The sequence below is a fragment of the Macrotis lagotis genome, chromosome X (assembly GCF_037893015.1).
Source record: "Macrotis lagotis isolate mMagLag1 chromosome X, bilby.v1.9.chrom.fasta, whole genome shotgun sequence".
NCBI lineage: Eukaryota > Metazoa > Chordata > Mammalia > Peramelemorphia > Peramelidae > Macrotis > Macrotis lagotis.
The window spans coordinates 379,627,912-379,644,583 of NC_133666.1; the positions used below are offsets into that span (position 1 = coordinate 379,627,912).

General features: G+C 34.7%; 1 protein-coding gene across 5 annotated transcripts in view; it reads right to left on the reverse strand.

Annotated features, from left to right (window-relative positions):
* DROSHA (drosha ribonuclease III) overlaps positions 1 to 16,672 on the reverse strand; it is a 97,195-nt gene that overhangs the window by 79,376 nt on the left and 1,147 nt on the right. For 4 of the 5 annotated variants that reach the window (XR_012471664.1, XM_074201718.1, XM_074201716.1 and 1 more), the window contains exons 2-6: positions 16,208 to 16,258; positions 12,021 to 12,082; positions 6,938 to 7,784; positions 2,478 to 2,582; positions 1,740 to 1,971 (exon numbers count right to left, since the gene is read on the reverse strand). Coding sequence is in view for 4 of the 5 variants with exons in the window: in XM_074201718.1 (XP_074057819.1) it covers positions 1,740 to 1,971; positions 2,478 to 2,582; positions 6,938 to 7,776 (1,176 nt within the window). In the remaining variant the exon portion in view is untranslated. Of the gene's footprint in view, positions 1 to 1,739; positions 1,972 to 2,477; positions 2,583 to 6,937; positions 7,785 to 11,098; positions 11,157 to 12,020; positions 12,083 to 16,207; positions 16,259 to 16,672 lie in introns of those variants that run through there. The other variant, XM_074201717.1, reaches the window with a different exon arrangement.

Here is a 16,672-nt window from a genome sequence, read left to right on the forward strand (position 1 = left end):
GTTGGTTTTAGCTTTTGACTTTTGGGGAGAGTAACATGATTAGGCCTATACTTTAGGAAAATCATTTTATTGGCCAAATGGAGACTGGACCAACCAGCAGACTACTGCAATAATCAGAGTTGAGGTGATAAGGACCTACACTAGAGTAAGGAAAGGTAATGAGAGATAAGGTTAAATTGGCAGGTCTTCAAAACAGCTTAGATATATGGGGGGGGGGGTAAAAGAAAATTACTTAATAAAAAATTCCTTATTTGATAAAAACTGGTGGGAAAACTGTTATGTAGTTTGGCAGTAACTAGACTTAGTACTAAACTTTATACAACAAATTCTAAACAGGATGTGACTTCATGTTTAAAGATATAAAAAAAATTAAAAGAAGCAGATCATATACCTGTTACACTTAAGAGTAAGTGTATTATTCTTAAATAAAGGAAGTTGCAAAAAATAAAAAAGTTTGATTACAAGAAACTGAAAAGCTTCTGCAGAAACAAAATGTACCTCAAATAAGAAAGGAAGTGTCTGAATAAGAGGAAAAAAAATCTTTGTATCAAGCTTTTTCTCATAAATTTGATATTTAAAGTAAATAAACAATAAATAAATCCAAAGTATTTATAGGTTCACTTTTTGTAGATAGTAGGAAAGAGTTACGTGAAATGGTACAGAATGAAGCTAGATGAGAGAAAACACGCAACAGAAAACTGCAAAGGATTGAGGAGTAATAAGAAATGAAGGCCACAAATAGAGAACTGTTTTGTATTGTGTTTTCCCTTAGAAATTTGGTTTTAAAAGAGGAGAGATATGGGATGATACCTTGAGATGGTAAGGCCTAGTAAAGAAATTTTTAAGAATAGGAAATATGAGGGGGCAGTTAGGTGGCATAGTAGGTAAAGTACTGGCACTGGAGTCAGGAGGACTTGAGTTCAAATTTGGCCTCTTGATATTTGATGGATACTTGGACACTTGATACTTAGTAGCTATGTGACTTTGGCAAGTCAGTTTAACCCCGGTGCCCCACAAATTCCTCCCTTTAAAAAAAATTAGAAAATAGCGAAGAGGTATTAAGTAAGGAGTTAGTAAATAGGGAGAGGTTAAATATTCAAGAGAGATATTCCAATTTCCTATACAAGACAGAAAAGGATAGAAGCAGCTAGGTGGCACAGTGGATAGAGCACCGGCCCTGGAGTCAGGCAGACCTGAGTTCAAATCCGACCTCAGACACTTAATAATTGCCTAGCTGTGTGACCTTGGGCAAGTCACTTAACCCCACTGCCTTAAATTTAAAAAAGAGACAGAAAAGGACAGTCTCAAGGGCATAAGTAGAGGGGTTATCAAGAGAGGAAGAAGAGCCTTTTTTATTTTGGTCAAAGACAGAGGGAAAGGAGGACATCCTGGGATTTTGAGATAAAAAAGTCCTATGGGAATCTATTCATTATTATTATTTTCTTATCCATGATCTAGTTCTAAGAGACAAATTTATTCCTTCTGAAATTCTCACTTGGCAATTGCTTTATATTTATTCTTATATCAGAAGTCGTTTATAAAAAAATTGTGAAATTTAGAGGTTACGGGGGGTTGGAAAACACAGAAATCTTTTATGTGTTAATGGATATAAACCTTAAAAGGTTAATTTGAAAGTCTCTCTTGGAAAAATGTTTTATTTAAGATAATTATAAATTCAAATTCAACACAGCAAATGTTTACTATGTGCAAAAAGCTTTCCCTCTTCACTTCAGACATACCACTTGATCCATAGGGTCATTAGAATAGTAGCTTTCTGAATGAGTACAGCGAATCCAGACTGGTTTAAGCAGATCCTCTTCTTCTTCTTCATTTTTGTCAGGCATGATCTCCTCTGGCTCTTTGTCCTTGATTGAAGTATAGCTCTTTTCCTTGCCAGAATTCTGATTATCAACCCATCGATCTCTGTCATCTTCCCATCGAGTTCTCTTCTTCTCTCTACTTGGAGATCGGCTTCATCAAGAAAGAAAAGAAAAACTTGCAGTCAAAATTAACATTATTATATACATATTAAGATGAATTAATTATATGCACAATCTCAATTTTGTAAACAAAAGTTCACAGGCATTCACTGATAATTTTACTCTTAAAGTGCTGTCACCCTATACTCCTACACTTGCATTAGAGGATAAGCCACAATCCTCATTAGACATTTTGACAATATTCAGTAACTACCATTGAGTAATACCATTTAAATCCAAATAAATAAGGGACTTTCAAGCTTTACTTTCAAAATCTTCATACCAAAAATGTATCTGAAAAGTATAAAGACTAATACATTCTGGTGGTTAGAGATCTCCAAAGTTAATAGTTCTTCTAGCTCTTCAAAACAACTTTTGTATAGATTTGAAATTCAGACCTAATGTTGGGTTGTTTTTTTATAATATCACAAAACTAGAGTGAACACAATATGTTTTCCTGATTTAATTCTGGTTCCAAAGCCAAGTTCTTAGCCTTACCTGCTAGTTCGCTTGTACTCTTTTTTGTAGGATCTGTCTGGAGATGGTGATCTTCGGCTTTCCCGGTGCCTGTGCCTGTCCCTGTCCCTGTCCCGTTCTCGCTCTCTTAAAGGGTTTAATACACAAAGCTGTTTTTGATAGAAAAGCTTAAAAACCACCATCACATTTGTTGTTAATAACGTACCTCCAAATAAAAAGACCTCACTAAAACATTTTCCTAATTTTTCTCACCAGAGACATATGCTATTTGCCATTAAGACCTCAAGAAGATAAAGCAACTTTTTGCTTAAGGAAAAAAGTATAACTCTTTCAAAATGTTTATTGGAGGTGAAAATTAATTACCAACCCTCACAAATAACCCACCTGAAACTCTAAAAATAAATGAAGTTTGATCACAGTCAATTTTTCTCAAGATCTTCCAATCACCAGCTTTACTAATCTTGTCTGTCAGATAAAATTAACATACTTCCCACTGTGGCATGGAAACATACCAGTCTATCAAATTAAAAGTAACTTGAAATGCAAAATTAAGAAATATGCAGATTGAGGTTTTATTAAAATTTATCCAAAATAAAAAATGGAATTAAATTAGCATTAAATCAATTGATAAATGAAACTCTATGATGTTAAAGTGAGGTCAACTATGTCCTTAATGAATATCTATAAGCAAATTTCCAAAGTGAATTTCGCTATCATCAGAGGATCCTTGATCAGAAAATACTGATATCAAAGTAAGGGAAATAATCAAATGATTCTGGAAAATGGAATAAGGACTGAGAAAAGCCATGGTATATCCTCCAATACAGAAAGCAAAGATCTTAAAAAACAAATTAAGATTTCATCAAGAAAATACTATCAGCCTCTTGTTTCTAACCAAGAATTCTGTGGCCAACTATTAATGTTTCACTTTATAAAATTCAGAACTTAGAAAACAGAAGAGTAAGTAGTCAATGTTTTGATATTAGAAGTATTCTTTATTTTACAAAGGTAAATGTTACTGAGAAAATCTTAAATATTAAGTCTCTTTAGTGTATTTAATTTGTAGAAATCTGTTTTACACATAACTTTTCAATAATGCCTGTTGAACAAAATACACTGATGGATTTTAAAAAGATTTTAGTTTAATAGCAATGTCCACTAAAAGAAGAACACAAAATTTTAGGCTCTTGAATTTAATGTGACCTTGAAATTATAGATCAATTTAATTCTCTTGCAATATTAATTCTATATTAAACATAATAAAAGATTGTTGTTGAAAAGAAAAATACCACAGTTTCTACATAAGATATTCCAAAAGGAGTCATTTTGAAATCATTAAAAAAAGAGCTGACTGAATTTTACATTTGAATCTGCATTTAGAAGGGCACTGCTAACCTAGAAAGCAACCAGAGGAAAGTAACTAGGATATAAAGGGCCCTTAGAAAAATGAGACTATGCCATATAAGGACTGGTTAAAGGAACTGGATATCTGACTTAGAGAACTAAAGACTAGAAAAGGATATAATTACTACCTTCAAATATTTATGAGGATATAAAGTACTTGAGATCAAAGAAAGCACAACTAAAAACAAAGCACAGAAATTACAAAAGGACACATCTAGACTTGAAGTAGAGAAAAATTTCTTAATAATTAAAACTATCCAAAAGTTTGGGAGGCTGGATATTCATTCATTGGAGGTATTACAGAAGGCAATTCACGTTTGGTATAGGTTAGATTTGTTGGCTTTTAGGTCCTTTCAAATATTCGGCATTAGTATTAATATCAAATGATGTGACATGATTATAGTTGAAAAACCAGATCAAGCAATCTAGTAAGTTCAGTTTAAGCAGCAAAAGTGACTTTTGGTACTTTTTCAAAATCTGTCAATAGTAGAAGATGAAAAATGAAGTTGGCTTAAAATTGTTCAGGTCTTATGGGAAGGGGAGAAGTATATTTTTAAATAAAGGTGGTATTAAAAAAATGACAACAATATATATTTTTTAAATTAGGCCTATTCTACCTTTGCTACTATTGGACCCTTGGTTTAAAAAAGAAAGGACAGAACTTGTGAAAAGATAAGATTGGCTATACTTTCAAATTCTATTAAACAAAGGCAGAGAAAGAGATCTGAGTTAAATTCATTAATTACAATCTTATTTCTAAATCTGCAAAGTACAGTTTAAATTGCTTTTAGAAATTACAGTAGAATTTGTGATTAAATAGAAATATAAAGTAGGCCTTATCCAAGAGAATCAAATGGATTTTGTCATAAGATGTCATCTCCTTAAGGCAGTCTCATAAGTATTCCTAAAATTATTATGTTCCTATGCTATGGCACTACTTTTGAATGTACAGAGTGGCAATAATCCGGAAAGTTTTTCCATGACAGTAGAAGAAAAAAAAGTTTAGAGTATTATGTATTTAACAGATTTTAATTCAGCTTAAAAAGTACTTACTATCCAGTTATTCCTAGGTTGTAACACAGCTGTCCAAGACAACACACACACACACACACACACACACACACACACGAAACAAAGTCTAAATTAACAAGGGTTAAATGTTGACAAAGTAGCTTTCAAGAATTCATCTAGGGGTGGCTAGGTGGTGCAGTGGATAGAGCACCAGCCCTGGAATCAGGAGTACCTGAGTTCAAATCCAGCCTCAGACACTTAATAATTACCTAGCTATGTGGCCTTGGGCAACCACTTAACCCCATTTGCCTTGCCAAAAAAAAAAAACAAAACCCTAAAAAAATTAAAAAGAATTCATCTAACAGTTTTACAAAGTAACCAGAAAAAATGTTATTCAAGAATTAAAAGTTTCAATTAAATGTTTTTCCCCATATCATAACATGAAATCTCTTAAAAATGTGGAAAACATAGTCCAAGATTTCTCTTCTATGGAAATGAATAGATATGCATGGACTCCATGATTCTTGCCAAATAAAAAAAAAATTTAAAAGGTGTTTATTCATTTTTAACTCTCTCTCTTACAAACTTCAGCCTGCAAACCTAAATGAAATTCTATTTCTTTACAAAAGTCTAAATCACAGTGAGGCAATGACCAATTTGATGATGCCTGTGCACACCTTCAATTTTTAGATGTTTCTTTATTACTCATAGGGCTCCACAGATTACATGAATTCAGCATATACTGTGATCCTTAAATATCCATACAATTTCCATAAAGAAATAGACAGAGAACCTTCCTTCTTTCCTGCACTGGTGGGTTCATTCTCTTAGTGGCAGAAAATGATTATCATCCCTTTAATGCCAATATGTTCAATCTCAAAATGACAGAGAAGTAGTGAACTGCTTATGTAGAAACAAATCTAAAAAGATGATTTGATTACTGGAGAAACTATGGAGAAACCAAATGAAGAAAAGCATATGTCTTTAATTGGGAACATAAAAGTACATTTTTCAGTGTGGAAAATAGCTACAGAAAAATGAATTTAAACTCCAAGGGAGAGAAGAATGAAAATGCGTTAGGCAAAACAATGAGTAAATATTGACCCATACCAATATTAAAATAAGGCATAGGTAATCATTTTTTACTTACTGTTTTCTCCCTCTAAAACTCTGTTTTTCTTCTAAATGGCTATTTGGTCTTATGAAAAAGGAAAATATTAAGTCTGGAACACGGTAGATTGAAGAACAAGAATTTCTCCATTATAAGTAAAACAAATCCATTAACATAACTGTAAAAAGATTTTAAAATATTTGACCCAGGCAAGTTCCTTCCCATTTATCATTACTTAGCACATTTTTTCTAAAACAGGTATGGTCAACTAGTGGCACAATCAAGTAGGCCTTGTCAATTGTTGTGCTAGTGGGTAGTATAGATTGCATTGTATTTATGAACTAGTACTGAATTCCATATTAGGTCTCTGAGAGGTTTTTGTAGGGTATGAGGCCCAGAAGAGCAAACGGGTTGTACAATCCTGCTCTAAAACAAAAACTATGTGAGGAAAACATACATTAAACTCCATTTATCCAGAATGATTTGTAGTGACAGGAAGTATGCTAGTTTTAACTAAATAATTTAGTTCACTGAACATTATCGTATCACTAATCACATTACCAATATTTAAAAAATAAAACCAATTCACTTTTATAAACCTAAAATGATCCTAATACAAATCATCTTTCTGAGATAAGACAAGGTACTTAAAATCTTGCAATACTTCGAGATTATTATCAATGGCACATCAGTGATCACTTTAGAGTACTATAAGAGTCATAGGTTACTACTGAAACAAGATTTGAATGAACTGTGACTATCTCTGATCCTATATATAACATTTACTTAAATGAATCAATCCCTGGAATCAGTTCATTTATGCATTATTTGAAGAAAAATTTCATGATTCAATTTTCCTGGTTTAGGTTATAGATAAATAGAAACATGTTTCTATATGGGTCTTTACCAAATTTACCAAAAAAAACAAAAAAACAAAAAACCAGACAGTGCTTACCTGCTATGTTCATAACTTCGGTGCCGAGGTGGAGTCCTCCCTCTGTCATAATCTGATCTATGACGGCTACTTTCTTGTCTCCTCCTATCTGGACTTCGGGTTCTGTCCCGCCGGTCTGCATGACTATCTGACCGGTGTCGGTCGCCATGTCCATGACTATGTTCTCGATGCCGATGGTCATCATAGTGCTTACTCCTTTCTGGGGACCTCCTTTCACTCGAAGGTTTTTCTACCTGATACTGAGTTGGGTGCCTAAAATGGCTACTGCTGTTATTGTTACTGCTGGTCTGAAAAGAACTAGAGTTATTCTGGTAGCTACTAAAATTAGGAGGTGGGAAAGACTGCTGTGAATAGGTTGTGGGATAAACTGATGGATAATTAACTTGTGGTGGTATGACTGGGGGTGGTGGTGGCAGGGAAGGAGGAGGCATCATATAGGGAAAGGTAGTTTGTGTAGCAGGTGCTCCAGGTACTGAAGTGTTAGTAGGAGTAGGTACAGGAGGAGGAACAGGAGGAAAACAAGGTGGTACTGGAAAAGTTGGCCTCACCTGATGGTTGGGTAGAGGTGGTCTAAGGGGACACTGGGTAACAGGAGTCTGTGCTGTTGGAGGCACAGGTGGGGGATAGGGCACAAAATCTGGCCTGGGTGGCAAGTAGCTTGTAGTTGGAGGACTTGTGAAAGTGGTTGGGGGAGCAACTGGTTGTTCATACTGGTATTGCCCAGTAGGCTGCTGAGGATGAAGCTGTCTCAAATTCTGAGGCCGGAAGGTTTGAGTCGAAGCTCTTCCACCAGATCCTCCTCGTCCTCGGGAATTGCCTCGTCCAGAGTGGAATGACATTCTTTTGACTAAAATTTTAAAACAATGAGTAAGAATAAAATAAATTTCATCAAATAAAATCTTGTTTCACAAAAATGTAGTCCTGCAGTTATCAAATGGCTGGACCCTGATCAAGTTATTAAAATGTTCACTGCCTTTTTTACCTATTTATCCCCACCAAAATCCAATCCCAAGTGCATCTCAATAATAAAGTCAGACTACATCTGATAGTACTAAACTCTCCTAATCCTGTCAGAACTTCTTTGGGCTCCTCAATCTTAACTACTAAAAGGAACTTTCTTCTTCTGGTGTTCCTGGAGATTTAGTTACTAATTTCACATCTTCCAATAAAAGACTTTCAGGTCAAAGATAAATAAACTTTTGTCCCCCAGTATGTGTGCACATACATACATACATACACACACACACACACGTACACACACACACACACACACACACACACACGCACACGCGCGCACTTTGAGGAACTAAAATTCAAATCCTTTGAAGTTCCTAAAAAGCAAAGACTCCAATTCACAATTGAAATTTAATTTGTCTCACTTCAAACATCTGCTTAGGAAAGTCTCTACTTGTTGATAAATCTAAGATAGTAAATGTAAATAGAAAAGATGAGACCAAAGATGATCCCAAGTTCTGAAGAAAGTTTGTGCATAGGGACAGAAGTCAGGACGGAGAACAATTCAGAGAATAGAAGCAGGCTGATTTGTCTGGAATGTGGAAAGGAAGGCAGGTAATTTTCAATTCTAAAGGAATTAAAAGTCAAGCTTAAACTTTTAAATATTACGCTAGAGACAGTACAGAAATTACTTAAGGTATTTGAATAGAAAAGTGAGATTGTCTCATAAAGCAGAGGAACAATGGAAAATAAAGCCAGTCCAAAAAAAAGCTTGGCAAACTATGCACCTAAGCAAAGTCATCTCAGATGTAGAATTATTTTAGTAGTTATATAAAAGATGAAAGTGGACCCCTCTCATTAATGTATGACATTAGTTTCAGAAATGGTAGCAATACAAGGGAATAAAATCTAGGAAATTAATATCAGAAGAGTCAAAATTATCCATATTTGCAAATAATGAGGAATACTTGGAAAACCTTAGAAAATAAGGGAAGAATCTGAGATAACAGCTATAATAAGGTAGCAGGACACAAAATAAATACACAGAATTCATCAGTATTTCTAAGCCATACTAATAAAAACTAGGAAGATATGTGGCATTCTTAACAAAATAGCTAAAAATAATGGATAAAATATCTATGAATTAACCAGCAAAACATAGGCAAATTTTAAATACAATTATAAAATACCTGACAGAAATGTCAACCAAATGGAGAACTAGATACTATTTATGGTTGGAATACACAAATATAATAAAGATGATAGATTTACATATTTTAGTACTAATCAAATTACACAGGGGATACTTCTTAGAACTAGACAATGAATAAAAATTCACTTGAAAAACTAAAAGATCTAGAATCTCAAGGGGAAATGATGAAAAAAGATATGCATGAAGGCACAGTATCACCAGACTTAAAATATACTATTAAAAAATAATCAAAGGGTGGCTAGGTAGAGCAGTACAGGAGTACCTGAGTTCAAATCTGGCCTCAGACACTTAATAATTACCTAGCTTGTGTGACCTTGGGTGAGTCACTTAACCCCACTGCTTTGCAAAAACCAAAAAAAAAAATAAAAGTAATCAAAACTATTTGGTACTGATTAAAAAGCAGAAAAGTGATCAAATGAATAGATAAAATACACAAGAAAAATAAGAAACCAAAACTTGTTTTTGAAAAATTTCAGAACATTATTACTCTAAGGGAAAGAAGTCTTCTGCAGAACTATAGAAAAACGGGCAAAAAATTATAGGCCCAAATCTTACAACATATACTACAATAAGCTCAAAATAGATATACTACACAAATACAAAACTCCCAACTCCAGGGCTTCTTTCTACCACAAGGACAAAAACCAACTTCAACTGTTCCATACTTAAAGCCTTATATAACTTGGTCCAACCTACTTTTCCAACTACACTGGAAATTAACTCCCCTCTTATTCCATGATTCAGTCAATTGCCATTCTCATTATTTCTGCATTCACTACCCTATCTATCCCCTACCTTTGAACTGGTGGTCCCATCCATGGAATAAATGAACAGCTTTTCATCACCTCTACCTCACTGAGTTATTTTTTTTTTACTTTAAAAATTTGTAGCTCTAAGATATGATCTCTTTTTGAACCCCTCAATTGTTAATATCCTCCTTCCCTTTCAAAATTACCTTGAATTTAACAACTACATACATACATATATAGATATAACGTATTTATACTGTGCATCTATAACCACAACATAAATATAATCTCGTCTCCTCAATTAGAATATAAGCTCCTTGCAAATTGGGAAGGTTCCATTCTTTCTACCTGTATCCCTAATGTGTTGTATAGGGCCCTGCACATAGTAGTGCTTAATAAATACATGCTGAATGTTAATTATTTTTTAATTGAATAAAATCCCAGAGTCCTTTCCAACTATGGCTAAGAGAGAATTCTTAAATAAAGACTAGACCACTGGGGAAGGAGGAAGAGGGGTGGGAAAAGAGATGTGAAGGGGGAGGGAGATAGAGAGAAAGGAAGAGGGGAGGGTGAGGGAGGGAAGGATGGAGAGGGTTCAATCAGTATAGAAACATATCTCCACTATGTCCCTAGATTACCTCACTAGTGCATTGGATTTAATTAGCATCTTAAGGCTGATAATTCTTATATCCACTTACCATTCTTTAACTTTTCTGTTGACATCCAGTCTCACATTTCCAAGTACCTTTCAAACATCTTTAACTTAACAAGTCCAAAACTGAATCATAAGCTTTGCCCCAAACCCTTTCCCATATAATTTCCCTATTGTTGTCAAAGATACCAGCATCCTCCCAATGCTTCAGGTTCAAAAGCTACTTATCATTCCAGACTCTTCTTGATCTAACATGCACCCCCCCACCCCAAGTCAATCTGTTCCTAGGCCTCTTTTTACTTTTGACAGTATTTTTCAAATATACTCTCTTCTCTTTTGACACTGCTACCACCACTCAACAGGCCCTACCCCTGGACTGAAACAATTATAAATAACTAATGAATTGGGGAGATTCAGAGTTACCCAAGATCTCATGTTTCTATAGGTTGAGTTTAACTTCTCTATCTGACCCTATCCTGCTATTGATGTTTGCCATTCAATCACGAAGGTCATGACATCAGGGAGTTGATACCATGATATGCCCGTGAAGAGGATTTGAATGAAAGTGTGCTATGCTAAATCAACAGCCTCACCTTCTCCAGAATCATCTAAGTCCAGTGACCACCTATGATTCAAAGACTGTAGACAATCCTGGATGAGAGAAAATCAGGATTAAGTGATTTACCTATGCTCTCAGGATTTGAACCCAGATCCACCAATCTCCAGGGTAGACTTTCTACCTGCACTATCCACTGTACCATCTTGCTACCCTAAGCCTACAAGGACTCTAAACTCAGGTGAATTGCATTCAATCAAGGTTGAGTGAAGACAGATCCTTTTGTGTAGATAGCCCAAGGTGGGGGTGGCATGATGTCAACTTTCAGCCTCTCTTATTTTGATATAGCTCACTTTCTCTACTAACCAATCAGAATACAGCACCTCCTGCTTTAGCAAAATCGACTCCCCCCAAACTTTTTTTTTTAAATCTAAAGTTTATGCCAATCTTTAGTTATTTTGACCATGGCAAGATTGAGGAATGGGTGGTATTCTGACTTTTTCACAGTAGAAAGAAGCCTTAATTAAGAATCAGAAAACCCCCAGGTAAGAATTTTGGCTCTGTCGGTTTCTTTCTCTGTAATTTGCTAGTTGAGTCAAATGCTTTCTAATAAAGGTCCTAGTTAGTTCTATATCCTATAATACTATTCTGATCTTTCATTTTAACATTTACCATGTTTGCCTCATTCTGTTACTTTATCACTTCATATGGATATATCTTTTCCCCCTAAAGAGATGAATTTCCTTAAGGTCATAAATCTTTTGTGCTTCTCTGATATACCCCAAAAGCAACTAGCATACCAAGGAACCAAGTAAAGTATTTGCTAAATTAGAATGAATTAAGATTCAAGACCCAAATTAATGCTGACTTATTAAATAACAGAACCTCTGTGACCAGTTGGCTCAGTAGTTTCCTTTAATGGAGAAATAAGGACCTTTAAATTTCTCATGCTAGTTTACCTCTTACTTGCTGCAAGGCTCTGAGAAAAATGACTTCAACTTCCTGTGCTCTAGTCTTCCTCCTGTGTAAAATAAGGAAATACATCAAAAAGTGAAGTTATATACAACTTAAAAAAAGTCATACCATTTTTTAAAAATTGGAGTAAAATGGATCTAAAATATGTAATATTTGTGATTGGGGGAAAATTCTTAACTAAACAAGGAATAGACAAGATCATTAAAAACATATAAATTTGATTACATAATATTAAAAAAAGCATTTGTACAAGAAAAATTAGTGAAGACAGAATAAGGAAAATAGTTGACAAGGATCACATAGCAAAGTTATATGTAGGGTACTAACTCAGCTGCCAAAGGTTCAAATACCATCAGTATACAGTATAGACATCATTATTTTCTCTCCTGGGTCCCAACTTATCAGATATTTCAAATCAGGTGTCCATCCCATTAGTGAATCAAATTCAATATGCCCAAAAGACCTACTACTCTTTCTAAAATCTGTTTCTGTGAAGGATAACTTTATTCTTCCTGTCACTCACTACTTGCACCATTTTCTCCCTCATCTCCTATATTGAATTATTTGCCAAGTTTATTTTCTATCTCTGTAACATTTCTCATATCTGTCCTTCTGTCTACTCATAATAACTACTATTCTTTGACACCTCTCACCTGTACTATTCAAATTGCTTTCTGATTAGTATCTTCGCTGCCCCAGTCAAATAACTTCTGCTCTATAGCTTCCAATATAGTACTTTGGGTTTTTTTTGGCAAGGCAATGGGGTTAAGTGACTTGCCCAGGGTCACACAGCTAGTTAATTATTAAGTGTCTGAGGCCTGATTTGAATTTAGGTTCTCCTGACTCCAGGGCTGGTACTCTATCCACTACACCACCTAGCTGCCCCCAATGGAATATTTCTGAAGCATAAGCCTATTACTTGTTCAAGAAAATCTAGTAACTTCACAAGTTTGGGGTTTAAGCACTTCCTAATTACAGTTCATTTTTCTGAAGGATACAGTCAAATGGTTTCCTTGCTGTCCCTCATTTTTAACGTGTCAGGTCTCACTTTCTGTAGCTTTATATAGTTTGTCCCCCTCATATCTGCAAAGTATTCTCCTTGGCTTTGCTTGTTACAATTACGAGCTTCCTTCAAAGTCCAGTTTAAGCACTGTCTCCTACACTCAAAATTCCTCTGGGTTGCTAGTGCCACTCCCCATTCTATATTTAGTTTGTATCTATTTATATATGTTCCAGTTGTTTTCTCACAATAGAAATGTAAGCTCTCTGAAAGCAAGGACTGTTGATTTTTTCTTTGTATTCTCAGTCCTTAAAATACTTCTAGGCATAGTAATCAGTAAGCAATGAATAAATGTTTATGGTTGATATGGGAAAAAAGAAAATTTGACCCCAAAGTTATCATTGGGCTTGATGGGATTAAATCCATGAATGTACTATGGCTTTAAATAAATACATCTTTTAGTTAAAGACAGTCCATTAAGTTCCTATGAGCCAGAAACTGTGCTAAGGATTAAGGATATTAAGAAAAGCAAATGCTGAGTTCACAGTCTAATGGGAGAGACATGAAAACCATCATGTACAGACAAATGTTTTACTGGATAAATTGGAGATAACCAACAGGTAAGGCACTAAAAATTGAGAGGAATCTAGAAAAGCTTCCTGTAGAAGGCAGAATTACAGAATGAGGAGGTTTAGAATTCCAGGCATTGGAGACCACCGTGCATGGAGTTGAGAGATGGATTGTCATGTTCAAGGAACAAATATCACTGGATAGAAGATTGTGTGAGAGGTAAGAAGGAAAATGTAACACAGACTTGTGCTTTAGGAAGATCACCTTTTCAACTGAGTGAAAAATGGGTTGAAATTACATTACTGCAATAGTTTAGGTTTGGGGTGCCTGTATCAGGGTAGCAATGTCAGAGGAAATAGGATAGGTAAAATGAGAGGTGAGGCATATTAAGAAAATGATATATATTCATGGGAGAATAACCAGAGAAAGGACACATAACAAAGATTATTTGGTCTAGGTGAAAAGAATAAAAAGTGGTGATCTAGTCAGTGGATAAACTACAAACAATGGGACAAAAAAAGGAAATAGATGATGAGTCTGTATAATAGATCACAAGCCTGACACAGAAGCATGACAGTAGTTGTATTAATGAAGGATGTACTGAGAATTTGTCAAAAGTCCCAACTGCCTCTTTAAAAAGGTGGAAGAGCCAACAAAAGGAGATTCCTGTTCTGGATCTGATCAATACTAATGGAAGGAAATGGTTACTGGGATGAAAATGATGGAATACTTGGGAGATATGAATTATTTCTTCCAAAACTTATGACAAGAGAGGTAATCTGCTAAAGTCTGAAATGCATCCTGGATAGCATATTTCAAAGTATTCAATGGAAAAATAGATTACTATCACAGGAAGCAAAATGCTATGGGTAAATTTATCTGGGAAGAATGGAAGATAATTAAGAAAGACATTCTAAAACCAGAAAGAGAACAATTCCAATGATAAAGGGGAAATGGAATTAATCTTCAGAGATCAATATAAATGCACAGAAGTCAGCAACAAACTTCCATTTTTAAAAGAAATTCCCAAAAGATGGAAGCAGGCATGGCAAGGTCATATAAAAAAAAGCATCCATAATACTAAAGTTGAGACTCAGCAGAGGTTAAGCAAAGGAAACGAAGAACAAAACTAAGAACAAAATCGGAATTTTTAAATTCCTTGCCTTGGCAAGAAAGATTTTATAGGAATTTTAATCATCATGTTCTGCAGTACTGAAGCTAAGCATGTGCCAAAAGACTATCATGAAAATAGATTATATGCCATTTTCAGTTGCTGAGGTTAGAAAGTTTAAAAAAATTAAATGAATAACTTGATAAGCCCCTCTGGATCAAATCAACACATTCTATTATTTTTGGTGTTTTCAACAAAAAAGGCTGGATAAGGTAAGGATGCTGTATGTGTGTGGGGGGGGAGAGTGGTATATAAATTACTTTAATTAGCAAGACATTATTGATTTGGAAGTTAGCCAAGAATCAGCTTTCAGGAAATAGTTAAGAACATCAATTCATCATAGCTAAGTAAAAATTAGCAAAACACAAGAATGAAAAAATATACATAAGGTATACAATTTAAAAGAACCACATCAACCCTTATTTAAACAAACAAAAAAAGAATGGTTTCCTATATTGAGGCCACAAACACATCTCCCTATGGAAATATTACAAGACATAAATAATAATCATATAGGACAAGGAAGAGAAAGATGGATGCAGTTTGGACTGCTAGAGGGAACTCTTAAATGACTAATGTCACAGATCCAGGGGAATTTCTCTGAGAATGCATTTTATGCTGAATACTCTCATTTTAGTGCTACATTTTCAATGACTTTTCCTAATATTTCTCATGCATCATTATGCTTTGGGTCTATCACATTCATATATTGCACTCTGCCCTTATCATCTCTCCTTGGTTTCTACTACTCTTCCCAAAAGCCTAAGATTAACTATCATTATTCCCCAAAGGTCAAAACATCTGTGAAACAAAATTTTTAAAGCCTAAACATTTTAAGCATGCAAAGAGAGGTCATAATTAATACTTACATTTCTTCATAGGAAGCACTAAATAAAATGCTTTTCTCGGATTACATAATCCAACATACTAATTATACAGATAAGGAAACTGAATTCAAAAGGTCTCAACAGTAAACACTTTTTTTATGTGTTCAGAGTTTACCCCATGCTTATCTTTGAGCATGGTGTTACCTTGTACATTCTTCTTTACAAGCATAGTATCATAACTACAAGCACATCTTTATCTTTAGGTATAGTGTTATAGTAAAAAGAACATTGGACTTGGAATTAGAAGAACTGAGTTTGAATCTTATCTCTGCCAAAGACTCCCTAAGTAAGCAAAAAAATCTACTAGAGCCTCAATTTCTACTTTTGTAAAATGGAGTTAGTGATATTTACTTTATGACTTTACAAAGTTGTCACAAGGAAGTATGTTATATAGCAGTATTCCCTATATCAATCAATCAATAAGCTACATTGAGTATTAAAAGACAAAAGTGAGGGGCAGTTAGGTGGCACAGTGGATAGAGCTCTGGTCCTGGAGTCAAGAGTACCTGAGTTCAAATCTGACCTCAGACACTTAATAATTACCTAGTTGTGTGGCCTTGGGCAAGTCACTTTACCGCATTGCCTTGTAAAAACCTAAAAAAAAAAGACAAAAGTGAGCTAAGGAGCATACATTCTAACCAGGGGATAAGTGCATTTGTGGGGAGAGGAAGAAATATATAAAATAGATACAAGGTAAATTTGGCAGGAAACCTCTAGTAGCTGGGATCAAGACAAAGTATCATTAGTGTTTCTTGATGTGAAGCTTGAAGAAACTAGGGATTCTTACAGTAAGAGCTGGAGATGATAAGGCAGTCTTATTCTAAGCACTGGGGCCCAGTCAATACAGAGGTCCAGAAAGGATTTCAAGTACTGTGAAAGGTGCCAAGTTTGGTTGAAACACATTATATGTGAAATAGAGTAATTTGAAATAAGGCAGAAAGCTAAATTGGGACAACGCTGTGAAAGGCTTTATAATCCAGAGTTTTTATTTGATATTTTATATTAGGG